Raw genomic sequence first — 27,518 nt, forward strand, 5'->3', positions numbered from 1 at the left:
CCATTCGAGAGGCGCGCGCTGAGGTCTGGCGGAACTGAGCGAATTTCCCATGATCCTTTTAAATTTGCATATAAGATGTAAGAGGGATAGAGAGACAATTAGATTTAATTTGGCAATAATAACAAAGATACCAGTAAAGTGTACGTGATCAAGAAAATAATAAAAATTTCTTAAATATTTTGGTGTTTTTTAACGCAAAGTAAAGTCACCATAAGTGTAAAGAATAAGAATTTATCTACCTTATATACTTGATGGGAAAGGGTGATTGTCGTGCTCGCTTCGGCAGCACATATACTAAAATTGGAACGATACAGAGAAGATTAGCATGGCCCCTGCGCAAGGATGACACGCAAATTCGTGAAGCGTTCCATATTTTTGTCCCTGTTATTACAGTAGTGTACTATTTGCACCTACCTACAGGCACTTTTCAGCTACAGGTAGTAATTTTTGACCCAAAGGAAACTGTACTTAGTCCTGGGAGATGGAATGAAAAGAGGGGAGAACAGATTGAGCTTTTGGCTGTGCTTTTTACATTTGGCCCTCAGGTTCCTAGTTTGTGATCTTTGCTGTCTTGCCTGTTTTCTTTTGCATTATCCTGAGTACTGTGGTACCTTCACTTAAAGAAATCCAAATCAAAAACCAAACTCACTGCCCTCAAGTTGGATCCGACTCATAGTGACCCCTTCTTGGGTTTCCGAGGCAGTATCTCCACGGAAGAAGATTGCCCAACCTTCCCTCCAGGGAGTGGCTTATAGATTTGAACCGCCAGCCTTCTGGTTAGCAGTTAAATGCCTGAGGCACTAGGCCACCAGAGCACCCACTTAAAGAAATAGCCTTATCAAAGTCAACCTGTTTCAGGTCCACAACATAATAGGACTTTGTTGTTGTTGTTGTTATGTGCCGTCGAGTCGGCCCCGACTCATAACGACCCCTCCTTGGGCTTCCGAGGCAGTATCACTACGGAAGTAGGATTGCCCAACCTTCCTTCCGAGGAGTGGCTGGTGGGTTTGAACCGCCAGCCGTCTGGTTAGCAGGCAAGTGTCTTAGCCACTATGCTACCAGAGACTTTAGTGCTACCATAAACATATATTAACACACATTAACATACGATAAACAAGAATTCACAACAAAAGCATGCTACCTCTGAATCTTAAAAATTGAATACCAGTTGTCATGGAGTCAACTGTGACTCATTACCACCCAATGTGCGGCAGAGTAGAAGTGGGGTCCACAGGGTTTTCAATGGCTGATTTTTCAGAAAAAGATCATCAGGCCTTTCTAAATAAGCTCTGATGGCCTAGTGCCTAAAGCATTTGACTGTGAACCAGGAGGCTGTTGTTTCTAAACCCATTTGCCACTTGTATAAACCCACTGGGGATCACACTATTAACTCCACAGCAGTGAGTTTGGGTTTTTTTCTTCCAAGGGGTTTGGATAGACTAGAACTTCCAGCTTTTGGGTTAGCAACTGAGCTGGTTAACCATGCCTGTTAACTATGCCTCCCAGTTACTGAGCATCTACCACGAACCAGGATATCAGCTTATTTTAATATTTCTGACAGCCCTGCCCTGTGGGTATTATTGCCACCATTTTACAGGAGACACTGAGATGTAACACAGCTTGAGCAAGATCAATAATAACTAATACATGGCCTGACAAAACCTTTAGAGGCACAGACCCAGTAAAGATTAGGCCTCTGATTGTCATTCAGTTACAAAAAGCACAGTTAAAATTAGTAAAATGAGCAAAAAAGAAGTCCAACAAAGTTCAAATTTCCTGTGATGACTGTTTGAATGTTTTTTGGAATATTATATTCATTTCTTTCCAAAAGAAAAATCTTGGTGCACCTGCTTTGTTGGTGCTGGAGCACGCATGTAGTCCATCTGGTGGGTTTTGCAGCCGCTTGGACCCCAGTCTGCCTGCCTGCAGAACTCTCAGGTTGGTGCTCACTAAGTCAGAACAGGAAGTGAGAGCAGAGGCCCTGAGCTGCCCTCGAGCAGTTTCAGGTACTCTCTGAGCCAGCGCTCAGAGTTGCCAAGCAGTGTCCCATCAGGGATCCATTTCTGTTCTCTTCAGTGGAGGTGAAATGATCTTTCCAGGTAACAGCCAAGGATAGGGAGGGGTCTGTGGGACATCTCCTTGTGCCTCCTTGTCTGTTCCTGGCCTTTGATGTTAAGAGGGACAATCTTTGGTGGTTGGTTTTCCCTTCTTCCCCTAGAGTTGCCTGGTTCTTTGGAGGCCACTTGGATAACTGGATGAGTAGTTTTAAGTATCTCCTACTGGGATGCCATACAAGGAAAGACCAATGTTCAAGTGGCTCTAGCTCCTTCAGCCAAGGACAACCCATAAGGCAGGAATGCTATTATCCTGTGTGTATGGAGGTGGTGCGGGTGGGGTGCAAGGAAACGGAATCAGAGTCAGGGACTTGGCAGAGATCACCATTAGCAGAGGCAGAACTGTTCAGAATGTTCTTAAGAAACATTTTGTTCTCCTTGGCATGACCATTGTCTCAGAGCAGAAATTAGGTAAGAAACTGGCAATTTCTAGTCCTGAAAAAATCCAGAGACCTGGCTGACTTTGCTGGCTCTGCACTAACTTGCTGAGAGAGAGAACTTGGACATATCCCTCTGCCCCCTTGGACACGCAAAGTCAATGAGAATGTTGGTACTGCCAGGACGCCTTTCCACTCCAGACTTCAGAAAATTCTTCAGAAATTTTTTCCAGTCTTCAGAAAATTCAAAACTCCAAGCCTGAAAAAGCACTGGTATGTCCCCTTTCTTGGGCCCCAGGAACAGCAGAGGGCCACAGACTAGAGCCCATTAAGGGCCTCCTTAAAGCATTCCTGTCTTGAGTCTCAGGGCTGGAACGAACCAAGAGAGAGTCTTGTTTTTGTTGTTTGCCATCGAGTAGGACCCAACTCATAGCAACCCCTCCTTGGGTTTCTGAGGCTGTATCAGGAAACACCAACATATTTGTACTCCTTACAGCCAGGAACTTCTTCAAGATGTCTTTTAAGTCATTATGTACACAAAACACTCCTGTCAAGTGGGTACTGTTATCTTCCTCATATTATAGATGAGGAAGCTAAGGCACAGAGATTCAACACCTTGGCCAGTGTTACACAGCTAGTCAATGGCAGAGTAGGGATTAAGACCCAAGAACTCTGGCTATAAAATTTGTGTTCCTAATCAAATCCTCAGCTACAGGGAGGAAGAGGAAAATAAGGCTGTTTAGGATTAATGAAAAGAGTATGCAGGTCCAACTCTGCTCTTGTGGGTGTTCTGACCTCAACCGGCGGGAATAGCATTTTTGCCAAAGGTCGTTATATTTCAGAGCAGGGTTGCACACGGAATGGGCAGGGTGACCTTGCAAAATGTGAGGGAGTGAGAGAGCGCCCTCTTTGGGAGTCAGTTGGAATGAGAAGAAAACGTTCCTGTTCTAGATTGAAGATAAGGAGCTCTGGTTTCAGTGCCTAAGGCACTTGACTGCTAACCAGAACGCTGGCAGTTCAAACCCACCAGCCACTCCTTAGAAGGAAAGTTGGGCAGTCTACTTCCGTAGTGATACCGCCTCAGAAACCCAAGTCGGGTCGCTATGAGTCGGATCCGACTCCACCACGGCAGTGAGTTTAGATTGAAGATAACTTACTTGCCACCTGAGCCCTAAAACTAATCCTATTGGGGAAGGATCTTCTGAACAATAAGCCTGGCTTAATTAACCTTATGCAAATCAGCTCAACTGCTTCTTAGTATCTGTTTGTTGTCCTGAAGCACCTAGGAATTACGTCACTGAGACATTTCCAGAACCCAGACGAGCCACAACATTGGAAACGATTCCTCTAGACGTTTGTTGAGCACCTGTGATGTGCTGGGCCCTGTGTGGGAGGTCCCAGGAAGAGCAAGATGTGCCCTGTCGTGGAGATACTTACACTCCTGTGAGAAACAGACACATACCACCAAGGATAACTCGGAGGTGAGCGCCCTGTTAGCCTCCTGAACTAAGTACCATGAAAACGCAGGAAGAGGGAAGGTTACCTCTGTCCGGGCAATGGGGGTGGGGTGGGTGCTTCAAGATGTCTTTAGCCGATAAAAGACGTCTCTTCCTCCTATTTGCAGAGGAAATGGAGGGGGGAGCGACTTACTGGATTCTCCCAGAGGAGTGAAAAATAAAGCAACCTGATGCTGTCTCCACCAATATTTCCAACTTCGCTCATCCCCTCACCCTGGATTTGCCCGAACAGGTGAGCACAGAGACCAGTGCTTTTCTTCCTGCACTTCTCCGTGTGAACTCCGGGGTTACTTTGCTGAAAAAGCAGCCTCAGGTGAAAGTGGCGTGTTGACTTGATTCCCTACCGCAGGACCTCGGACCGGGTTCTGGATCAGGGCCAGACCTTCTATCTGCACCACCAGGGCTTAGGGCCGCCCAACAAGACACCCTTAGAGAACAGCCTGGAGACATTCTGTGACCCGCAGTCCCTCCAAATCCCCCGAGTCCCTTTCTTTTCGCAGAGAACCAAGACACACCCTTGTCTGCGGCCTTCGAACGTCGGCTGCAATGCCTAAAAGCTGTCGCAAGGTGGCAACGTTGTGGCGGGAAATAAACTTTTTAAAAATCCTGTGGTTTTTTTTTTTTTTTTCAAAGCATATTTTCCGTATTAATGTTTCATTTAACTTAATTAGAATCTGGTAAACTAATTAAAGTAGCTACGAGCCCCGCAATCAGCAATAATTCGTATAATTATTGATAATTACATCCCTACCAATCGTTTGGTTATTAACATTTTGGGGAGAACAAACCACTTCTGAAGGGGCGCCGGAGCACAAAAGGGTTTTTGCTCTCTGGGTCGGATCCGCCCACCCACTCCCCAATCTGCAGCGATCCTGGCCCAGATGGGGCGCCCTGGGCCGGCCCTGGCTGCCTGTGGTGTTTTTCTCCACTTTGTATGGGGAATTCAGAAAGTTAGGGTGGAAATGAACATTTGCTAGGTTGCCCTGTGTGGGCCGCAGCGACTTCCTGCCCGAGTGGGAACTGTTACTCCCGTTTCACAGAGAAGGGCAGTGCGCGTCTCAAAAATGCGGTTACCCCGTGGGGAAGAGGGGGGTACCACATCCATCACCTGGCTGCCTGGCCCGGTTGCAGAGTTGCTGGCCCCTGGCACGCACTAAATACTAAACTCACTTCCTTGCTGGACCTCAGTTTCCCGGTTGGTACAGTGGAGAGCTATTGGTTAGTCAGTGGCAGACGAAACTTTCCCTCTCCATGAAAAGGCCCTCACGGAGATCGCGCGTCCTGTGGCAATTGCATCACTCGCGTGAGGCCTCACAGTTTACCTGGCGCCCACCTCGCCAGTCTCTCCCTCCTCGTCTTTCCAGGTCAAGCCTTCGGAATATCCCGGGGCTTGAGGGCTCCGAGCCCCAGCACAGAGGGCGCTGACATGGGCTCCCGGCTAGCATGCCTTGCTCACAGCGGCCGGCTCTTCCCCGGACCCTCCAGACCACACGCCACTAAACTTCCCGCCCAGCCCAGTCGACAGTTCCGGCTCTCTGACGCCCAACTCCAAAGTGTCTGCCTCTAAGGTCTGCCCCTGACACCCCGGGCTGTGAGGAGGGACAGGACTTTGGGAAGCGCTGGTCCGGATCGCAGACTGCTGCCCTGCGCTCTGCCCACCTACAGAGCTGCCTAGCGCAGCCGCGACAGAGTTCGAGGCCGAGAAAGAATAAAGGGCGCTACACAGCATGGGTGCTCTGGTGGCGCAGTGCCTAAGGCTAACCAGAAGCCTGGCGGTTCAAACCCACCAACCATTCCTCGAAGGACGATGGGGCAATCTACTTCCATAGAGATAGCGCCTCGGAAACCCAAGGAGGGGTCGCTATGAGTCGGATCCGACTCCACCGCACTTAACAACACACAGCATCTCCGCTAATCTCCCAAGGATGCTCATCCACACTTCCTGCCCATCGGCCACCACCACCACCTCCCAGATTACTTCCGTTATCTGTAGCTAGCAAGTTCGCTATGGGAAACTGAGGCAGATGCGAAGCTGGAGGCAAGACGAGGCCTCACTCCCCGCCGCCAGGGCGTCAGACGCTGCCCTAGGCCGGCCTCGGGGGGCTCTCTGGCACTCGCGGCCGTCGAGCCTCAGTTCCTCCCAGGGTTCCTCCACGTCGGTGAGCCCAGTCGGACTGAAATGGACGGAACATTAAAATCCACCAGGACTCCCTTCCTTGCAGCAGCTGTGCACAAGCGCGGGGCTTAGCCCTCCTTGTCCAGGCCTGTGAGGCCGCCTCCTATCCTGCAAGCTTGGGACAACTTTGTGTTTAACCCTGGATTCCGTGCTAGCAGGTAACAGTGCGCCTATCTGAGGGCTCCGAGGGTGACCTCCCGATGGGGCAGGCGTGGAAATGGGCACAAATGAAGCCCTGGTGAGAGCTCCATGGAAGAGGACCAAGGGAATAAGCTCTACGGAAAAGGTCCAAGGGAGAGTACCTATGCTGAAGGCGAGGAGAGAGTTGCTGTTGGGGCAAAATGAGAGTGTCTGGAGGTGCTGATGGAGCGGTTGGGAGTTCGTTGCTGGCTAGTTGAGCAGGCGCGAGTAGCCCCTCCTCGTCCACTTATCCCAGGAGAGGAGGGAGCAGGGCCCGCTGGAGTTGGAGGGAGACCCCAGTCCAGATGTCTGCCCTGAGCCCAGGTTCCTCTCTGTGGCCCCAAATGACCGAACGCAATTCCCAGCGCTGGCCCGGAGGACCCCAGAACCCAAGCTTCGGGCCCAACACCCACCTGTGGCGCAGCCCTCAGCCTTCCCCTCCCCGCCGGGCAACACTCCCACCTCCACAGACCAGGAAGTGACAGTTTCTTTTTATTAAAAAAAAAAAAAAAAAAAAATTCACAGATACAGGATGGTCTCCCCAAACAGGCTTAAGGTGTTAGCCATCTCGTGAGTCGGTTGTCGCCCTTTTAAAGTGCTGTTACATCAAGAAGTTACAACAAAAAATGGACAAAACAAAACCCAAAGGAAAATGCAAAACAAGACTGAAAGTAGGTCTAGGAGGGGAAGCAAAATAACTTAAAGCATAAATAAAGTGAACCAAGAAACTCACAATACACTTATATCCATTGCACATAGCCACTTTGTCATTAGGAACAAGAGTTTTAGAAGTGGACAGACAGGTCTGGGAGCGCGGGGCCGCGCCAGCAAAGTTGCTACATTGTATTCACAATTCCAAGGTCCAAGACTGTACAGCGGAGGGGAGACAACCCCCTTTGCCCTTTCCTCCCCACTTCGGTCCAGTTAACCCTTGAGGTCCGATGTCCTGGAGTTCAACCTTGGGGTGAGGCAGTATTTACACTTGGAAACGAAGCCGGGACCCTGGCCTAGGGCGACCGGGAAGGGGGTGGGCGGGCAGGAGGCCGTATTTACAGCGGTCCGATCCGAATGGCTTGTTCCTCGCTCAGGGCCTCCGCGGCCGCGGATATTTACAAGAAGGGAGCAGCATGGCTTGAGGGCACGTGGGCGCGGCCTGGTCGGCCCTAGGGCAACAGCGGGGGCTTGAAGGAGCAGTTGCCAGTGCAGTGGCGAGGCGTCAGCATCTTGCAGGAGAAGTGGTGCAGGGCGTCGTGGGCTTCTGGGAAAACAGCCGCACCCACCACGTTGCGCGCTTTGCGGGCCTCGGCCGCAGTGTCCCCCCGCCCTCTTCCTCTGCCCATTGTGTCCGCCTCGCACACTCTCTTCCAGCTCAAGTGTTCTCGAGGATCAGAAGGCGGTAGCAGAGCAGAAGAGTCTGACTCTCCCCTTGTGCAGAACCACTGCTCTTTTTCAATAGCCCCACTTTACAGAAGAGGAAACTGAGGCCCAGCGAGAGGGATCGACCTGCCCAAGGCCAGGAATGGGACCGAAAGGTAAATTTCCCCGTGTCCAGAGCTCGAGGGACTCTTTCTCCTTACCCCATCGTTCTAGAATTATTTCCCCATTAAAATCAATTCCCACTTACCTCCTCGTAACTTATGATCGATGTAGACCCTGGTCTTCCCCTCTCACTAGTCCCGCTATTCATTGATTCACTCATTCATTCATTGATTCATTCACTCGCAAGGCCAACACCTATCACCTCTCTTATCTTTGTTTCCCGGACTCCGCACCTTTTAATTTCTGCTGGATGGCGTAGCGCGCCTTCCGCTCCTGGTCGAGTTCATTACATAGGGTGTCTGGAAGACATGGGGAGGGGTCGGTGAGGAAACACAGGCCGCAGTCCGGCCAGGGTCACAGTTCCGGCCTCGCCCTTTCCTAGGCCTCAGCCTCACACAAAGTTGGGGGCGGGAGGGGAGTAGGGGAAGACGACCAAGCTCCAAACTGCAGCCTGGTGGAGGGGGGAAATGGCCTGAGATGGCGCTTAAAGGCAGACGGATCTAACCAAAATTAAAGCAAACTTAGGCATTACTTCCCAGGTAATTTTACGCCTCGATTTTTAATTTAGAAACCATGGAAATTGCCGCGATAAGAAGTTCAATCACTCCATGTAATGATGCCTGCAAGCCGTTTGCTGGGCTCGCTTGCCATTCTGAGGCTAATCAGAGTATACAAAGGATATTAAATAAAAAAAATAATTGTTAAATTACCTTCAATTTAAATCCAAATGACTGAGCCAACATTGCGGCTCCTGCCAGACGAGAGGCAGTTACGGCCCGTGCACGCGCTCACCTGACTCCCGTCTTACCTCTGACAATTTGCAGCTGTTGCACCATTTCTTCTCGATAAGCCAATTCCCTCTTCATTTGATCCTGAAAATTATCTGTGCAAATTGATTAAGTGAGAGCTGTTACACACAGCCCCCTCCCCCAGCCCCACTTCCCTTCTACCCACCCCCTCCCCGTTGGACTCCCTGGAAACCCTGAAAAGGAGAGTTCGGAGGTTTTTGCTGGGGCGCACAGAGCTAACTGCCAATGCTCGGGCCCGGGGCCGGAAGAGGCCCGCGCGGTGATGTGAGGTTGGGTGGGGCTGGACGAGGATACCTTTGAGACTCTGAAATTCCCGCTCCAGCTTCTTGCGGAGCTCCATTTGCTCCAGAAGGAGTTTCTGCAATTCCTCTGTGAAGGGGCGAGAGCGGGAGGTAAGGGGGGAGAGGTGATGGGGCCTCCAAGAGCTCAGGAAGCGCCCATGCCCAGCCAGAGCCGAAGCCAGAGGCAAAGAGTTAGGACTCCTGGACAGAGACCCTTAGCACTCTGGCTTTCCTGTTTACATCCAAAGGATTTGTGAAAGAAGCAAGGCTTCTGGGTAGGTTGATGGGGAGAATTTAATCCGGGATCTTGGAGCACACACTGAACTCCTAGGCTCTGGCTCCAGGCTCTGTTCCTTCCCCAGGGTGGCATTTGCTTTAAATTCTTCCTAACTCCCTAATCTCAGAGGCTGGTCCAGAAGGACTACATTTCCCCCTTTGAATGAAAGGTCTAGACTCTCTCTTCAAGAATACAAAGTGGGATGTACCCAATGTCTTTGGGAATCTGGTCAAATCTTTGGATCCCCTCCCTGGAAAAATACATATACTTACAGGAGCTTGCCTTGGGCCCCCAAATCCAATCTAAGAACCCTATCTAAAGCATCAATGAATTTGGAGGTAATGGGCTCCAGGTCATTTTTTTAACAGGAGGGAGTGGAAGATAATCAATGACCCCTCCTCTCCTCCTTCCACCATTTCCCAAGTCCACCCCTGGGCTGGGGGTGGGAAGAGCAGGTAGGTGCAGAGGGGGCCATTTGTGCCCTCAGAAACCAGCTCTGAAGGGCTGGGAGGGAGCTGCCTTGACCATGAGATTATTGGTATCTACTCAAACTGTTCCAGAATATAGAAAAGGAATGTCATATTATGAAGCGAGCATACTCTTGACATCAAAGCCAAGCAAAAACTCCACTAAAAAAGAAAATTATAGAGCAATATCCCTTATGAACATTGACATCATTGGTATCTGGACCCTCCCGATGGGGAGGCTCCTTTGAAAAAACACAGGAATGGGAGATGCCTCAAGCCACACTCTCCCCATTTCAGGATGAGCAGCAACCCCCATGATCCCATTCTACAAACAAGTTTCCATCCCTACACTATTTATGGTGTGTATGTGTGTGTGTGTGTGGGGGGGGGGTGTTATGCATCAGTATTAGGGGAAAAGAATTAACCTCTCATGCATTCATTAAATAGTTGGGTCCAACTTGATGGCACATAACAACACCACCAACCTGCAGTCTTGCTGTTAAGGAAAAGTCATGTTTTCCAGGGAATTTGAGGGACCCTGATTGTCCTGTCTGGTTGTCCACATGTCTGAGAATCATGGCTTATTTCTTTCTCACTGGGCTATTCAGATAGGCTGGAGTCTTGCAACCCAAACTTTCAATCAACCTCTGGGAATTTGGCTCACTCCCCCATATCCCCTACTCACACATTCATACCTCTGCACTGGGCTAATGTGTCCAGGGGGTTACGCTTTTCACTCAATGAAAACTGATTTCCTCCAAGAATATGTCTTTGCCACATTCAATCCCTACAGGAATAAGACCCCCCTCTACATGAAGGGCCCAGCTCCGGGTCTCAAGCACAGTGTAACCCCCATTTCATAGACTTAACCTCACCTCTGGCCAGGTTCTCGATATCCTTCTCCACTAGCTGAGTTCCCGTGACATCCAGGGTGAGCCCCTCTTCACCTGGGGTACAAGGGTGGGTAAGAGAATTTCCCTCATAGGAGAGGCCTTGGGAGGAGAAGGGTGAGCTTCCCACAACTGTGCCAAATCAGGGACTCACTCCATACCCTCTGCCTTTAAAGGCAACACTTACTGGAATCCAGCACTATCCATCTGCCAAACCATCATTTTAGGGGTGTAGAAAAATGACCTTTTCACCCAGTGTTCTGGGCCAGTGAACTAGACTCTGGACTGTCTTAGGGCAGAAAGTGCCCTTTTGACCTGTTTTATAAAGGTGGGGGTATACCTCATCTCCTTTTAATACCACCATTTCCTTAACCAGAAGAACCCAGAACCCACCAAGGAGGCAGCAACTCAGGAAACCTGGTCTGCACCACGACCTCGTTATTTAATTATTTATCTGCTTGCTGCAGTAGGGGTTGATTGAAAGCCTGCCACGCAAGCCATTGGGAACCTGGGCGTCCTGGGCACCGGTTCCTGGGTGGACGTGGATGCGAGGGATCCTGGGGCTCACCTCGGTCTGTATTTGCAGGACTTGGCTGGGAGATACTCCTTTGGTCTGGATAGGATTTCCTGGTCTCCAAATCATCAGCGGTCGAGTGATTGTCTTCCTTATCCGGCTCTTAAAGGCAATAAACCGAGTTTCAAGGAGAAGCAAAAAAAAAAAAAAAACCGTGGCCTGCATAGGCCAGAGCTGCCGCTGTCCGGGCGCTTGAGTCCTAATTAAAAGCGTTGTGGCCACGGTTGGTCTCATGCTGTGCGCCCGAACCCGCATCCTCAGGCTTTGGGCCGGGCAGCCAGCCTCCTCTCCCCCCACCCCCACCTCCCGCCTGGTCTGCTCATCTCAAGCATCCGCGCCTCCTCCCCCAGCCCCTCAGAAAGATCAAGATGAGAAGCCAGCCCACCCGGGACGAGCGACCTACATCGTGAGCAGATACTGGGGCACCGCGAGCGCGCGTGGCTGCTGGCTCGCCTGCGCGGCTTCCACCAAGGATGCAACCCAGGCAGCTACCGGAGGGCAATGGTGGTGATGGGGGGCATCCTCCCGCGCTGGCCTGTCTCTCGACCCGCTGGGATTTCCCAGGTCCCCAGACCCTTTACGGGCTGCGGCGTCCCGCGTGCACCTGCAGGGATCCCCTCCCCCTCTCTGGGCAGTAGCTTCTGCTGCTGCGCTTCGGAGATGCCAATCAAGAGCGCAGCCACGCGCCCCTCATCCTCCACCCGGGCCTGGCCTGGCCACCGAGCACTTTTGCGGCCGAAACCACAAATGGGAGGACTTGAAAGGGCTGCCAGACGTGCTTTTAAGAAGGTTTTAACCCAGTATACAAGTGTGTACCTGTGCATGTGTGGAGAGGGCTTGATTTTTTTTTTTTTTAAAGTAACCAAACGACGGAAGTTGTTAGGAGTTCCCGCTTAGCTTCTCTTTTCTTTTATTATTTTTCTTTTCTTCTCCCTTTCTCTTCCTTTCCCTGCATCTCTTTTTCTCCCTCCCCTCTTCTTCCCTCCTAGGCCTCCCCTGCCTCCTGCCCTCGTCCTGTGGTTCGTTCACACTGGCCAGCGGCCTTGGCACGGGACTGGGGGCATTACCGTGGGCCTCAGGGGTGCAGAGGTAGGAGGCCGCGGGCCCCAGCGCTGGCGCTGCGCTCTTCACGTGCTGGTCCCGCTCGGTCGCGTACACCTGCGGCGGCGGCCGAGAAAGGACAGGCGGTTAGGGGAACGCTTCGAGGCGTCCCGACGCCGCCCAGCCGTGCGCCACTGCCGGGAGGAACCCCGAAGGGGTGGTGAAACGTGGTGCGCCCGAAGGACCCGAGCGCCCAGGGCGGCCGTGACGCACGCGACGCTGCCTTGAGCCCTCGGAGTCAGCCTCAGTGTTACAGATTCAGGGTTATTATTAGCGCTTGCGAGAAAATAACCCACAGCACAAAGCAGCTCCCAAGTCAAAGCAGCTCCAAGACGCCAGCACCCTCTGCCCCGCCTCCTTCTCGGCCTTTTCCATTACGCCCGCGCCCGCTCAGGGTCCCTGGCATGAATGCCGCCTTTCGCATCCCGTTAATTATTCGTATTTTAATTGACCAAATGTAAATATACAGGTGTACTTACCCACTTTCATTAGCCAACGATTCCTACCTAGCTGCACTCTCCACAAGATGCTCCCCTGTTAACCTGAGACACCCCCTCTCTTTGCCTCCCCACCATCAGGACTGTGCCAGCACTCCCGCCCTGCACACCGTCTCCGTAGCTTCCCACCAACGAACCTGCGTTTCCCAAGACTGGAGTCGGGTAACACTGGGAGAGCTGCAAGTTGAGGATGGGGGTTGGGGAGTAGTTCTAGGTTCCCGCACTGTTCAGGCCCGGCTTGGGGAGAGGTCGCCCTCTCCTCGCCTTACCCACTAGTCATCCCCACGGCCCTGACACTCTCTGCGCTCCGGCCTGGCTTCACAGAGCTTTTCTCTGCCTCTGGGTCCTTTTCTCTCACCCTCTTTCTTCCTTCCGCTTACTTCTCTCTTTCTGTATCTGTTTGTCTGGAGGCCTCTGGCTGTCTCCTCCCCATCTCATCAACAAAAACACCCTACATGCGTCCCTCAGGGAGCTCCCCGGGTCATCCGAAACCCTCAGTTGGGGGTTCCAGCAAGCCCAGCTGCACAGGACGCCCGAGACCAGGCCTGCTTGCAGCAGCCGGAGCCAGAGGCTCGAACGCCCGCGCAAAACAAAATTCCCTACCCCACTTGGGCCTGGCCTGCATCCCCGCGGCGCGGAGCGAAAATGCGGACGTGCCCCCGGCGGGGCGGGCGCTGGGCTCACCTTGGTCGGCGCGGGGCCCCCTAGCGCCACGCATGGCTCTCGCAGCTCGAAGCCGCCGCTCGGAGGGCTCCTCTCAGGTCTCCGCACCACGTCGTCCGCCGCCGGGTCCCCGAAAGCGGGCCTGCCGGTGGTGGGTGGCCCAGGGCGGCGCCTCGGACGGGGGCTACCGCCATCGGGAGAGTCTGCCGAGCCATCAACGCCGGAGGAGGTGGCAGAAGGGGGCCCAGTGGGTGGGTCGCCGTCCGGGCAGCCTCCAGTGCTGGGCGCGCCGGGCTCAGCTTCGTCCTGGGGCCCTTCGTCGTCCGGGAAGCGATTGGACTCCACGTCCACCTCAGGCTCCTCGGCCGTGTCCACGTCGGGCGAGGCAGAGTGGTAACTAGAGCTGCCCTCGCTCAGAAAGTCCGGACTCACATAGCCGCCGCCGGCCCCCGCTCCCGGCCCCGGCCCGCGAGCTGGCCCTGCACCATACGCGTCGCGGGCGCTGCCATAGAGCTTGGCGATGCTCTCGGCGTCCTTGACCACTGGCCGGAAGGCCGATACGTAGGAACCTTTGCGCGCAGGTGGCGGCGGCGGCGGGGCCAAAGGCGGTGGGAGCGCCTCGTCAGCGCCGTCCTCGTCCAGCGGACCGCGGGACAGTGCGCTCGGGCAGCGTTCCTCCGCGCCCAGGCCGCCCTCTTTGGCCGGCTCTGTGCCGTCCAGGGGCTCCGTGCCGCCGCCGCCCGCAGCCGCCGCAGCAGCTGCCGCTGCCGCCGCTACTGCGGCCGCCACAGCCTTAGCCTGGCTTTGCGCAGCAGGATAGGGTGGCACCGGGAGGCTGCCTGCTGCCGGCCAGAACATAGGAAACGTCGGGTACACAGTGGCGGCTGCAGCTGCAGCGGCGACAGCCGCTGCGTCCTTGGCTGCCCCGGAGGGCTGGTGCCCCCAGAACATGGCGCCGCCGCCCGGGCCTGCCCCCGCCCCGGGGGGCAAGTGGCCCGCTCCCGGGCCGCCCGCGCCACCGCCAGTGCCAGCGGCCCCGCTGCTCCCTGTGCCTGGGCCGCCCTTAGGCTCGCCTGCGCCCAGCACCGGGTCGTCCTTCTTGGGGCAGAGGCCAAAGGCCGTGGGGAAGCCGTAGGGATGAGGGAAAAGCGGCGGGGGCAACTTTTGTAGGAGGCCAAAGCCCTTGCTTGGTACCGGGATCACCGGGTAACTACGTACGCCTGCGCCACCACCAGGCCCTCCAGGACCCGCGGGGCCACCGGCTCCGGCAGCTAGGCCAAGGCCCCGCTGCTGGTGTGGGGGAGGAGGCCCTGGAGGCCCCGCCGCCTCATCTTCGCCACAGCGTAGACTCTTATGGGGTGGCGGGCCTGGGGCCATCTCTGCACCACACCCAGGGCCACCCGCTCCGCCATTGCCGGCACCACCCTTCCCCTGACCACCCGACCCGCCATTAGCACCCCCGCCCCCGCCGCCTCCCTGCAACGAGAAGGTCCGCTTGCGCGTGCCGCCATTAAACATGGCCTTGACGTCCTCCCATGCGTGGCTCAGCTCGTCCGTGGCTGACTTGTCACTGAGTTTAAGGTGACGGCGCCACGAGTTGAAGTTGGCGGCATCTGGCTGAGTGTACTTGGCGTCGGGTGTGCGATGAGAGTGGAAGATGAACTTGTTGGGTGAGAAGTACATGCTGCAGTAACCGCACTTGATGCACTTAGCACGCGAGCTGTTGTAACGCGCCGGGATGAAGCTGCCTCGCGAGCCCCATGCGCACTCGTGCACCACATCGAAGGCGAAGTTCTCGGGCAGCTTGGGAGGCTTGTGCTCGCCCAGGAACGACTTGCACAAGCGTTCGGCCTCTCGCTTGGTGATCATGCCGCAGCGGCGCGAGGAGATTGGCATGGCCCCTGCCCGACGCAGAATCTCCAGCTGCACTGGCGTACACTGCACGCACGTGATGCCCAGTGCCACGCGGCGGTTGTGGATCTCATTATAGCTGTAGTTCTTGAGAAGGGTATTGGAGATCTGGGCCAGGCACAGGCGCTCCTGGCCGTCGATGACCAGCGACACGATGGGCACCCCATACAGCGACGTCTCGCCCACCTGGTTGGGTTTGAGAGCGCTGGAACCCGAGTAGGGCTGCAGCTCCTGCTTGGAGTTGGGCGAGGAGCTGCCCTCGCGCCCCGGCCCCAGCTGAGTAGTAAGAGCCTCCATGCCGCCGCTCCTGCGAAACAGAGAAAGCAGAGAGCAGATGAGCCATTTTCAGCGCCGCTGCCGTCGCCGCAGTAGCTCAGGCCCGCCCAGCGGGGCGCGCAGAGTCCGGCGCGCGGGGGAAACTTGGCAACGGGGAGTCCAAGCTCATTCGCCCCCCTGGACGGGCGCCTTTTGTTATTCAAACACGTGCTGGCGCCAGAACAAAAGCCCCTGGGGTTTGGGGAAGGAGAAGGAGTAATGAAGATTCTGGGAATGCCCAAGCTGTTAGGAACCCAATCTCATTTACAGATTGGGGAGGAAGTGGTGCCCAGAGACTGAGAGTGACTTGCCCAAGGCCACACAGCAAAGCCATTGCCGAATTCAGGCTTCCTGGCGCCCAGATCCCTGTACTTTCGGTCAACCTCGCAGCGCGTCCTGCCGGCCAGGGTCCTGAAGTCCGGACTTCGGGGACCAGCGGCCCCTCTGCTCAGTCGCGCAAGCACGCGGGCGGACGGGGGCAGAGAGGGGAGGGGTTGGGAGGCGGGGGAGGGGCAGTCACTGCCCATCTCCAGTCAGAGGGGAGGGGGAATGAAGGGAGGGATCCGAGGCCTTGCGGGGTGGTGGTTGTTTGTCGGAGGCGACTGCTGTTCGAGGTGCTGAACCCAACTCTTCCAAAGCACGCTGTGCGCGCCCAGCTCCAGAGCGGCCCCCACCGCACCCAGCTCACTGCCTAACCTGTTCCCCTGGACAACAGCTCCGGTTTCTACAAACCCGAGTCTCTCCTGCCATGCCTGGCGTCCCGCATTCGTTGAGCAGAAAGATTCCAGCTGGGAATATAAACCATTTTCCCCCCAGCTATCAGTGGACCAGGGTCACGCAGTTCCTAACGACATTTTCTGAATTATTAGCCACATTCCAGATCATAGCTGGTTTCCATGGGGGGGGGGGGTGTTCTGCTCGTGGGACGAAGAGGTTCTTAAGGAAGTTTCTCTGGAACTGCTTCTCCTTCACTTCCAATGGTCCAATCCCTGAGTTTTCTCCTTCAGATATGCCCGAGTGCAGGTTCCAGGGGCTCTGGGCTTCCTCGTTTGGGGGGCATCTCCACTCCGACTGTCCTCCGTGCCCTGTTGTCCTGGCTCACACGGGCTGGAGGAATTCCACCTGGTCTCTGAACCCACTGCAAGGCTCCAGGCACAAAAGTTGTCAGTCCCTTGCTTTGCTCCCTGGCAGAGGCACAGAGGCAGCTGCACCCACAGCGAAGGGCTGGGTGGGTGGGTGGAACTAGGGACTGATGCTTGGGGCCCTCTAGGTCTCCTGGCCCAGCCACGTGTCCTCAGACACTGAAGTCTCTGACTTGACCCATGGCTCCAAGTCCTCCTGCAGCCTGGGTAGCTCAACTCTGGGGGCCCCATCGCCTAAACTCGACCAGAGAAGCCAAGCCATTTTCAGAGGGCAGCTCCAGCCAGACAGGAGATGCTAGTTCAAAAGCCTTCAGGGAGGAGACTGGGATCTTCTGTCTGTCTCCCTTCTCTCCATTTGTCTAGATGCCCCTCATCTGTCGATCTTATCTGTCCCTGAGCTATCTGTCACTCCCAACTCACTCCTCTTTCTCCCATCTGTCTTGATACCTTCAAGTATCAAGCTATTTATCTGTTATCTGTCTGTTTCATCTTTATCTCTACGAATCGAATGAAACAAGTTGACCTTCCCTTCACGTTGAAGTCCCTCGTAACATTTTAGAAGGCAAAACCTCTGTCTCAACTCCTTTGCTGAGGGGTCAGCATAAGAAGCCCCGTGCCCCTCTGAGGGACTGTCAAGCGGGCTGGGGAGGTGGCCTGGAGCGCGCGCCTCTGGAAAAGACGCTGGCTTCCGGGTTTCCCGAAATTGTCGAGTGTGCCCGGCCCGCTTGCAGTGAAGAGAGAGCCCGGAGCCAAACGCGTCATCCCCAAGCTGAGGGCCCGGAGTCTTCGCGGGGTTTTCCTGAGTGGGACGAGGGGGCTCTGGGCCCCAGTGACAGGAGTAGAGGGGCCCTGGAAGAGGAACAGAATTTCGGGGGCCAGAGCGGAAAGCCTGGGAGAGGGGCCGTACGCAGCGACAAGGAGCAGCCGCCAGGGCCGGCTCGGGGAACCCTGTTCTGCTCCTGGGGCTTAAGGGGTGAGCTTGGGGGTGGGCGATGAGGCGCGAAGCGAGCAGCGGCGGAAGCGAGGCTGTGGACTCGTTAGGTATGATAATAAAAACAACAGTCACAAGAACCCAAATCCGAACTAAACGAAAAAAAGAGCCGGGGGCGGGGGCGGCGGGCGGCAGCCCGCGGGTACTTACCGTGCGGCGGCTGGAGCCGAGCGAGCCGAGGTGCGCGGCGGGCTGAGCGGCGGGCGGGGAGTCCGGGATCCGCCGGGCTCTCCGGGTGACGGCGCGGCCCCTCCCCGCGCGCGCGCACAGCCGCGCTCCCGGGCTCCCCGCGCTCACACCGCGGCTCCGCCGGCCCCTCCCGCAAGGCGCCCGCTATCAGCAGGCGCCGGGTGCCAGGGTTCCGGGCGAAGAAATGTGCGATCTGCGCCGCTGCCTCCGAGGCCCGGGACCGGCCCAGAGAAGCGGCCGAAGCCTGGAGCGCATGGCTCAGCGGCGGGCACCGCGCGGTCACAGCTCGAGAGGCAAGGCAGGCGCGGGGCGGGCGCGCCTGACAGCTGCGAGCCGGGGCGCCACACCCACCGCCCGTGCAGTCACTCGCACCCTCCCCTGGTCCGCCCGCCCGCGGACCACGCGCCGCACCCGCTGCCTCTCCGCAGCCCTCAGGCCTGCCCGCCCCAGGTAAGCGGCTGCACACCTGCGCCCTGCGTCCTGCACCTGCGGCCCGCGCCCGCCCGAGGGGCCAGAAAGGGGGAAGGGCCGGGAGACACAAAGTTTGACCCTAGGAACGAAATGGAGAGGGCTCTGCCTCCTCGCTGAGGATCCAGGAGCGGGCTGGGTCAGGGCCGGCTCAGGGGCCGCAAGAGGAAGTGGCACGTGGAGAGAGAGGCAGCACGTTTTGGAACAGCAGGAATGGGCCAGGGCGGTGGAGCGAAGAGTGACCCTGGGGAGCCGGTAGGGTCACCAGAGGCCAGAAGAGTGTCCAGAATGCGGGACACCGGGGATGGTAGCTTGAAAGGGGCAAAACCATCTACCCTACTGCTCCTGACTTGGAGGGAGGGGGCGTCAAGAGAGCTCTGGTCGGGAGAGAGGGTTCTGCGTCCCAGGGCCCCTGGCCTTGGATACCTCCCTTGCCACTCCGCCTCCTTCTGGGGCCGAATCCTTGCTGGAAGAGATCTGGAGTCAACGCCTAGTCTTTCAACGCTGCTAACTCAGTTTCCTCTTGGTGGAGGTCCACTCCTTTGGCCCTGCAAACGCCCCTTGGGACCTTCTCTTCCCCCAAAGTTCCATTTCTCTCCCCCCTTACCTATCTCCTCTTCTCTCTCTCTGTCTTAACCATTCTCTTCCCTACCCCCAACTAACCCTTGGGTCCCCATCTTCTCTTTCTCTCTTTCAATCACGATATCTACTTCGTTTGAGTTACCAATCGCACACCCTCCTTCCTTGCCCGCACCCGGGCGCCCCCTTGGCCGCTCTCCCCTCCCGTGCATTAAGTGTCCTTAATGGACACGTTAATTAAACTGTAATTAATCATACTGTCCAGCCCAAGTTTGAACAATTACCCTAATCAAACAGAAGTTAATAATGGCAGGGATAGCCCCGGGCGCGGCGGGCCGCCCAGGCAAGGGGCGCAGCGGCTTCAGCGGCTACCGGTGGTGGCAGCAGCGGCGAGCGCAGCCTGTCCTTGGAACCTGGGCGGCGCCATAAATCTTCCGCGGCCAGAGGCGCTGTGTCGCCCCTGCTCCTGCCCTCTCTAGCTCGAGGTTACTGGCTCTTTCCCTTCCTGCGTTCTGGCTCCTCTGGGGCTCGCCTGGCCTCTGTCTCCCCTTCTTCTCCACTTCTCCCCTTTCTCCTTTCTCTTCTTCCCTAGCTTGCAAGGACCCCAGGAAAGGATCCAGAGGCTCGAGCGGATCGCTCTGGCCTAGCCCTCGGAGAGTGGGTGGCCAGGCCCAGCCTGGGGACTCGTTTTCTTCCTTTTTGGACCCTGGTTGGTGTGCTCACCAAGGTCCCAAAAACTACCCCTGAGTTTGGGGACTCTGTCTCTTCAGTGGGATCTTTTCTAGATGGGTTCTTTCTCTCTCACCTCCCTCAGTGTTTGTTCTCTCTGGTGTCTCTCCCTCTTTTCTCCCGGATGAGTCCTGGAGCCTGCTCAGCCCCTCTTTCTCTCTCTTGCCTCCTGCCCCTCCATTCACGCTCCTTTCCCAGGCACTGTCTCTGTCCGGTTCTAATTCTGCTGCTCTCTGTTCCTCCTCCCCTCCGAGGAAAACAGGAACCTATTTTCCATCCCAGTGCTAGAGCCGCCCTCAGCCCCCACCCTCCTCTTGGCCCAGGCTCCCCAACCTCGTAATTACAATCCCGTTCGGTAATTATTCTTCGTCTCCTAATGATTTGAAAAGGCATCTCAGAATTCGGTTTGGTGGTGACAACGATCGCGGAGCCAGGAGGCCCTCAGGGTGGAGAGTGGGAGTGGAAAGCGAATGGACAGGGTTTCCCTGAGCCAGGCCTGCATGTCCTGTTTCTAGTGAACTGTGGGGGCCAACCTCTAGGCTGTGCCGGCTAGCCAGACCGCGGGACCCATGGAAACCTCACCAGGGGGCGTGCAGGGTGTCTTCTGCGGCCCGTTCAGCACCAAGCAGAGGACAGTTCCCCGCTCCCTGTGCCACAGCCGCGAGACCCACCGCGCTCTAGTCTAGTCTAAGCCCGAAAAAGGCTAAAGGAGCTCGGGGAGAGGCTGGGGAGGGACTGCCACTCGCTCTCAGGGTGGTGGTCTGGGGGATCTGTCTTGGGTTAGGGGCTGGGGCCTTGCTTGGGACCAGCATCCGGTTGGTTATTATCCCCGCGGACTGCGTTTTACAGTTTGCAGAGTAGGTTTTTCACAACGGCCCTGGGTATAGGTAGGGATAATTTATCCCCATTTTACAGGCAGGAAACTGAGGGCCAGGCAGTAGAAGCCAACCAACCTGGGCTCCTCGGTCAATAAACGGCGCAGCCTGATCTTCTAGACCCCAAAATTTACACCTCCGGAGAGCCTCTCTTGAAGAGAGGATGTGGAGTGGACCTTGCAGAGCAGCTCACGACAAGCTGGCTTTATTTATCGCCCTCACAATGCTCGGAGCGGAGGACACCGTGGCCGAGCAAAGCCAGGTCACCTTCTCGGGTTCAGGCAACCGGTAATTGGCAGAGCTGGGACTTGAACTCAGGCTCAGAGCGGGAAGGGTAGGGACCCTATTCCCCATTGAGAACTCTGGGTCCTGAAGCCTTGTCCAGACCAGAGAGCTGAGGGAGTGGCTGCCTCCCTGACCCCCTTATTAAAGCGTATTATTTCTCTGCTGGGCTCCGGATCTCCGGATCCGGACATGCCTGCAGTGCTTTCCCAACCTCCAGCCGGCTTGCGCTGTCTCCCGGTCCCTGGCGTCGCGTCCACGCGGGCAGGCCGGCCGCCCGGTGCCCATTCGGGCTGGGGTTGGGCAGCCGCGCCTCCTCTGCAAGCACATATCTTTTACCAGTTGAATTAACGGCAGTTTTCGTCAGTTAATTAGGTTTAATTTACATAATTAGTACAGTATAAAGAGGATTGGGGATAATCATGGGGTACGTAGCGCTTACTGTGTAAACACGTATTCTGAATTAAAAATCAGATGTAATTAAGGCGCGCAGGCCCTGTTTAGGCAGGGTTTTAATTGTAATGAATTTCTAATTAACACTCAATGATTGCCAAATGCAAAGGGCTGTAAAATTTTCTTGTAGTTTTGCTAATTTATCGTTTACTTAATATCTGGATATTAATCCGACGGCCAGATAGACTGGAGCCCTGAGCAGTGGCCCAGGCCAATCAAGTGAAGGCGGCTGGGCGGGGCCGGCTGGGCCACAAGCCAGGAAGCAATAGTGGGGGTCACTGGGGAGGTGGAGGTCACAGAGTCCGAGTGAAGGTTCTCAGAGCGTCCTGTCTATTTCACTCCAGGCTGAGAACTGGAAGACTGAAGCCAGGGCAGGGCCGGAAGTCGCACACCCCGGCCAGACCCGGATCTTTGGGATAAGAGGCTACACCAGGGCGTGACTCTCTGCTTCTACTAGGTACATCAAAAGGAGAGAAAAGTTACACAGTTGTGTCCAGTCGGGATCCAGTTTTTCTACTGACAGCTTGCGTGCCATTAGATCTTGACTTGGTCTCAGTTTCTGTCTTTGTGGGATGGGCACGCTGATTGTCTGGTAGGCTCAGGAGCCGGGCTCAGACCAGGCGGATGCACATCTTTCTTCTAGAGCCCTGGGGACAGGGGAGTGTTGGAGGGCCTTGCTGGGAGCTGCAGAGCCAGGAGGCCTTGAGAATGCTTCCAGGGTCTTGGGCCCTGCCTCTTCCCCTTCTGAGGGTCTCTCTGCACTTGAGGATATAGGTTAGGCTGGGAGAGACAAAAGAGGGAGCTCCTATGGGCTTTCTTTGTCCAATTAGACTTTGAGGCCCCAAGGCCTGAGCAGAGGTATTTGAGAAAGAAGGTGAGTGAGCAGTTCCTGAGGATCCCATCCTCCAAATCTCTGCCTACATCTCAGCAGGCTGGGTGATGAGGGGCTTCCTTCCTGCCAGCCCCAGCTTGAGCACAAGCCTCTTTTCTAGATCTTCTTAGCACAGGGAGACCCTATGGGCACTTAGAAATTTCCTCCCAACCCAAGAAAACACACCACGAAATTTCAGCCACACTCAGAGACTGCCTTGCCTCCTCCCTCTTAGTCACTGCCTCCCAGAAGTCCCTAGGCCTCTCCTTGACACTGCACAGAGCCTCCCTGCCTGACTGGGTCCCTCATCCCACTCTGCTTTGTTGCTGTGTGTTTTCATCATTGGCTTGTTCCATACTTTGTTAACATTTTTCGATCAGTTATTTGTTGGTGGATGCCATCTGTCTCTACCACTGGAATTGTGTTCCTAGCACTTAGCCCTGTTCCTAGAACAGAGCCTGGCACATATTAAGTGCTCAACATGCTTGCTAAATGAATGGATGGGTAACATTTGAGTTTGAGGCTGTATGACTGGCCCAAGTAACAGCTCACTTGCTGGCCACTGTGACTGGCGTCCTTGGGGCCTGGTTTCCAATCTAGTCCTTCAAAAGTAGAAGGTTCTCTGCTCCCTAATGATGTCTAGAGGGAGCTCTGGTGGCGTAGTGCCTAAGGCATTTGACTGCTAACCAGAAGGCTGGAGGTGCAAACCCACCAGCCACTCCTCGGAAGGAAGACTGGGCCATCTACTACCATAGAGATACCGCCTCGGAAACTCAAGAAGGGGTCGCTATGAGTCAGATCCGACTCGATAGCAGTGAGTGAGTAATGATGTCTAGAAGGTCTTGGGCTTCCCACTTTCCACACAGGCTTGGGCAGGTATATCAGGCAGAGCTCCAGAAGCAACCCTGCAGGACAGAAAAAACTTGTTCTCTTAGGAGATGGGGACAGACCCTGAAAGGCAGATGGGGGAACATCTGGAAGACTGCTGAGCTTTCCTTGGCTACGAAAGGTTCTCCCCCTTATGCCTCCTCCATTCAGCATGGTGAGGGGAAGGGCTGAAAAGAGAACAGACTCTGGAGCCATCAAGACCTTGGTTCAAATCTTAGCTCTGCTAGGTACCCTCTTTAAGCCTCCAAATCTGCATCTGAAAAGTCATCATACAGGATATGTCACAGGGGTAATTAAGGTGCTGCATGTAAGGCACATAGGCAGAAGGGGGACAAGGATGCTGTGAATGAGATGCCTAGGATGCAAAATACAAGGAGCCACTCGCTCCCAGGGCCGCGATCCATGGTCCTGCACATAGTGCACAGCACAGACACCCATGACAGCCCCTTCCTGACTGCCTCACAGCATTCTGGGGAGGCTGCCTGACCACTGCTGGAGTCAGGGGCTGGCTGGACAGGTCAAGGCAGCTCTGGGCCTGGTTTTCGGATGCTGGGCAAACTGTGGGATATCACATTGGTTGGTGGAAGGGCTGGGATTCTAGGGCCTTAGTTTGGTTCCATATAGGTTCCTGGCTTTACTGAATTGATTCCAGGAACCTGAAGGTGCTGGTTTAAGAAAGTTATATGTGTGTGTTTTCCTAGGTGGTGCAATATTTAATGCTCTCAGCTGCAAACTGAAAGGCTGGTGATGCAAGTCCACCCAGAGGTGCACCAGAACAAAGGCCTGGTGATCTACTTCTGAAAATTCTGCTGTTGGAAACCCTATGAGCACAGTTCTACTCTGACACACATGGGGTCACCATGAGTCAGAGTGGGCTTGACAGCAACTGGTTGGTTAAAATGGTTGGCCTTTCTGGACCTGCCAGGACAAGTGACCATGTCAAGCTCCCCAGGAGGGAGGAGCACACAACAGGTCTCCCTGGGCAGCACCCCAACACATGGAGGTGACACATTTGTATTAGAGTAATGAAGTCAGGAGACCCCAGACCTAGGGCTGACGGGGTCTTATTGGCCATGTTGTTGTTGTGTGCCGTGGAGTCAGACTCAACTCATAGCGACCCCTCCTTGGGTTTCTGAGGCAGTATCACTACAGAAGTAGATTGCCCAACCTTCCTTCCAAGGAGTGGCTGGTGGGTTTGAACCGCCAGCCTTCTGGTTAGCGGTCAAGTGCCTTAGACACTATGCTACCAGAGCTCCTCTTATTGGCTATAGTGCTGAGGAAGTCAGGAAACTGAGCTTGCAACAGGGGCTTTTCAAACTGTAAAGGGATGCCCACTAACAAGTGTTTATTATCAAAGGCATTTGGGACAGTCTGGGCTAGGAAATGAAGGGGTAATTTGTTGTTAACAAATTACCACACACTTTGTGGCTTAACACAACATAAATTTATTGTCTTATGGATCTGGAGATCAGAAATCTGAAATGAATCCCACTGGGCTACAATTAGGGTGCAGCTGGGCTGTCCTCCTTTCTAGAGACTCCAGAGGAGAATCTTTTTCCTTGCCTTTTCCCGAAGGAGCTCTGGTGGTGTAGTGGTTAAGACATTTGGCTGCTAACCAAAAAAATCAGTGGTTCAAACCCACTAGCTGCTCCATGGAAGAAAAATGAGGCAATCTGTTCCCATGAAGATTTACAGTCTTGGAAACCTGATGGTGGTCACTATGACTCAGAATCAACTTGATGGCAATGAGTTTGGTTTTGGTTTTGCTTTTTCCAGATTCTAGAGGCCTTATGCATTCCTTGGCTCTTGGACCTTTCCTCCATCCTCAAAGCTAGCCACATAGTGTTCTCAAATCTCTGTCTCACATTGACTCACTCCTGCTTCCCTTTTCCACTTATAAGGACCTTTGTGATCACATTAAGTTCATCCAGATAATTCAGGATAATCTCCTCATCTCAAGATCATCTGATTAGCAACCTTAATTCCTTCTTGTCGTGTTACACAATATAGTTACAGGTTCTGGGGATTAGAACGTGGACATCTTTGCAGTCAACATATCAGACGACGTATTGCATTGGGCAGATCTGTTGCAAAAGACCTCTTTCAGGTGCTGAAGAGCAAAGATAGCACCTTGAAGACGAAGGTGTGCCTGACACAGCCATGATATTTTCAATCACCTCATATGCATGTGAGAGCTGGACAATGAATAAGGAAGACTGAAGAAGAGTCGATGCTTTTGAGTTTTGGTGTTGAAGAAGAATGCTGAAAGTACCATGGACTCCTAAAAGACTAACAAATCTGTCCTGGAAGAAGTGCAGCTGGAATGTTCATTGGAAGTGAGAATGGCCAGACTTCGTCTCACTTACTTTGGTCATGTTGTAAGAAGGGACTGTTCTCTGGAGAAGTATATCATGTTTGGTAAAGTGGAGGGTCAACAAAAAAGGGGAAGGCCCTCAACAAGATGGATTGACACAGTGACTACAACAGTGCGCTCAAGGATCGTGGAGCTGGCATAGGACCAGACAGTGTTTCGTTCTGCTGTATACAGGGTCGCTATGAGTTGGAGATGACTCTATGGCACCTAATAACAACAACAACAACATCTTTGCAGGGGACAATATTCTGCCCACCACAGATGTCTCTCAGAAAAGGGGTTGAGGTATATGTTGGAGACTTGGAAGCTGAGGTGTATGTGAAGGATTTGATGATCAACAGTGCACAGATGAGAGTGTGTGAGTGTGTGTGTACACCTGTTCACTTCCTTGGTCTCTTGAGCCATTGCTTGGAATCTAGAGCTTGGCCCCTATTGGGTGTGGCCCAGGCCGAGCCTGAGCTGCACAGGCCTGGCTGTGGGATGGATCAATATTGTGTGTGTGTGGGAGGGTGCAGCATGGTGACCCACAAGGCCTGCTGTTAGAGCCCAGAATGCCCCTGTTGGGTCCTCATGACAGACACAGAGTTGTGTGGCTTGGCTGTCACTGGCTACAATGCATCTGACATCCTCTCTTTTTCTTTTAAGTCTAGAGGGCAGGAGGCAGATGAAAAAGTGGGGAGACATAGGGAATGAGGAGTGGTCATGTGGGTCTGTGTGTATGTGGAGCAGGGGTGCCTACCAGGAGAAGGAGAGTCCCAGCCATTCAGAAGAGTTTTGTCCATGTCATAGCTAGCAGCAGGGATCACTTGGGGTGTTTTTTTTTTTTTTTTTTGTGATCTCAGTGAAAGTTTACAGAGGAAATTGGTTTTATATTTAATAGTTCATACATATTTTGTTTCATGACATTGGTTACAATCCCTAAATGTAACAGCATTCTTCCCACTTCCTCCATGTGTTTACCATTTCCCTTTGTCCTTCTTTACTATCCATTCCTACCTTCTGAGCTTTATCCCTGGGCAAATGTTGCCCTTTTGATCTCATGTGGTTGATAGTTCTAAGGAGTGTGTACATCCCTGGTATTATTGTTCATCTTATAGATCTGTTGTTTGGCTGAGAATTGAACCCCAGGAGTGAGTTTAGTTCCAGGCTTGTAGGGTGACCATGGGCCATAGTCTCAGGGATTCTACCAGTCTCTATCAGACCAGTAAGCCTAGTCTTTTGTGTGTATGTGTGTGTGTGTTTTGTTTCACATTTTTCTCCCACTCTATCCAGGATCTCCTAATGTGATCCCTTTCAGAGTGGTTGGCAGTGGTAGCTGAACACAATCTAGTTCTGGTCTCAGGGTCATGGATGCTAAGGTTCACGTGGTCCACTAATCTCTTGGATTAACCATTGATTTTGTTCACTCTTCTTTGCTTTGGATGAGGAGAGACTAATAAATAGTGTACCTTAGATGGTCATTCACAAGCTTTTAAGACCCCTGTCACTACTCACTAAAGCAATGTTTTTGTGGACTATATTAGGCCATTTGACATTGATGACCAGCAGTAGGGATGGCTTAATAATGACACCAACAACATCCACAACGACCCATGAGGTGGGCACTGTCATTGCTTCCTTTTACCAGTAGGGAAACTGTGGCCCAGAGAGGTTAAGCATCTTGTCCAGGGTCACACAGTGAGCCAATGAAAGAGGCAAGACTCAAACCAAGGTCTGTGTGACTTCAAACCCAAACTTTTCATCACTACATTCCACTGCCTTCCCCACAGGATGCCCAAAAGGGACAGAAGATGTTGTAGGGTAGAGAGGAATGGCTCAGCTTGGGTGTCAGAAGACTTACCATTGAATCCTGCCTCTTCCACTGTCTTGCTGAGTGACTCTGATCAACAACAACAACAACAAAATAAGCTCACTGCCGTCGAGTCAGATCTGACTCACAGCGACCCCTCCTCGAGTTTCTGAGGTGGTATCACTACGGAAGTAGATTGC

At 54.0% G+C, this 27,518-nt stretch overlaps 2 protein-coding genes and 1 non-coding gene across 3 annotated transcripts in view; 1 reads left to right on the forward strand and 2 right to left on the reverse strand.

Moving 5' to 3' along the window:
- Nucleotides 1-270: 270 nt before the first annotated feature.
- On the forward strand, nt 271-377 carry LOC122151892. The gene has a single exon (XR_006164330.1). It is a non-coding gene; the product is annotated as a U6 spliceosomal RNA (small nuclear RNA).
- A 7,150-nt stretch (nt 378-7,527) lies between these two features.
- Nucleotides 7,528-16,022, reverse strand: SKOR1 (SKI family transcriptional corepressor 1). Its single transcript, XM_042783204.1, has 9 exons — nt 16,000-16,022; nt 13,484-15,680; nt 12,269-12,359; nt 11,196-11,303; nt 10,613-10,684; nt 9,007-9,081; nt 8,712-8,786; nt 8,137-8,202; nt 7,528-7,622 (listed from the first exon to the last, which is right to left on the reverse strand). Exons 1-9 carry the CDS (start codon nt 16,020-16,022, stop codon nt 7,528-7,530), a joined length of 2,802 nt encoding a protein of 933 aa, XP_042639138.1.
- A 5,075-nt stretch (nt 16,023-21,097) lies between these two features.
- The window catches only part of MAP2K5 (mitogen-activated protein kinase kinase 5), a 358,912-nt gene continuing 352,491 nt past the window's right edge, over nt 21,098-27,518 (reverse strand). The window contains exon 23 of the mRNA XM_007957397.2: nt 21,098-21,275. Within this exon, the coding sequence (XP_007955588.2) occupies nt 21,098-21,275 (178 nt within the window). The remainder of the gene's footprint in view (nt 21,276-27,518) is intronic.

Source organism: Orycteropus afer, unplaced genomic scaffold (genome assembly GCF_000298275.1).
Source record: "Orycteropus afer afer isolate SDZICR_OR568_19922 unplaced genomic scaffold, OryAfe1.0 scaffold00015, whole genome shotgun sequence".
NCBI classification, from domain to species: domain Eukaryota; kingdom Metazoa; phylum Chordata; class Mammalia; order Tubulidentata; family Orycteropodidae; genus Orycteropus; species Orycteropus afer.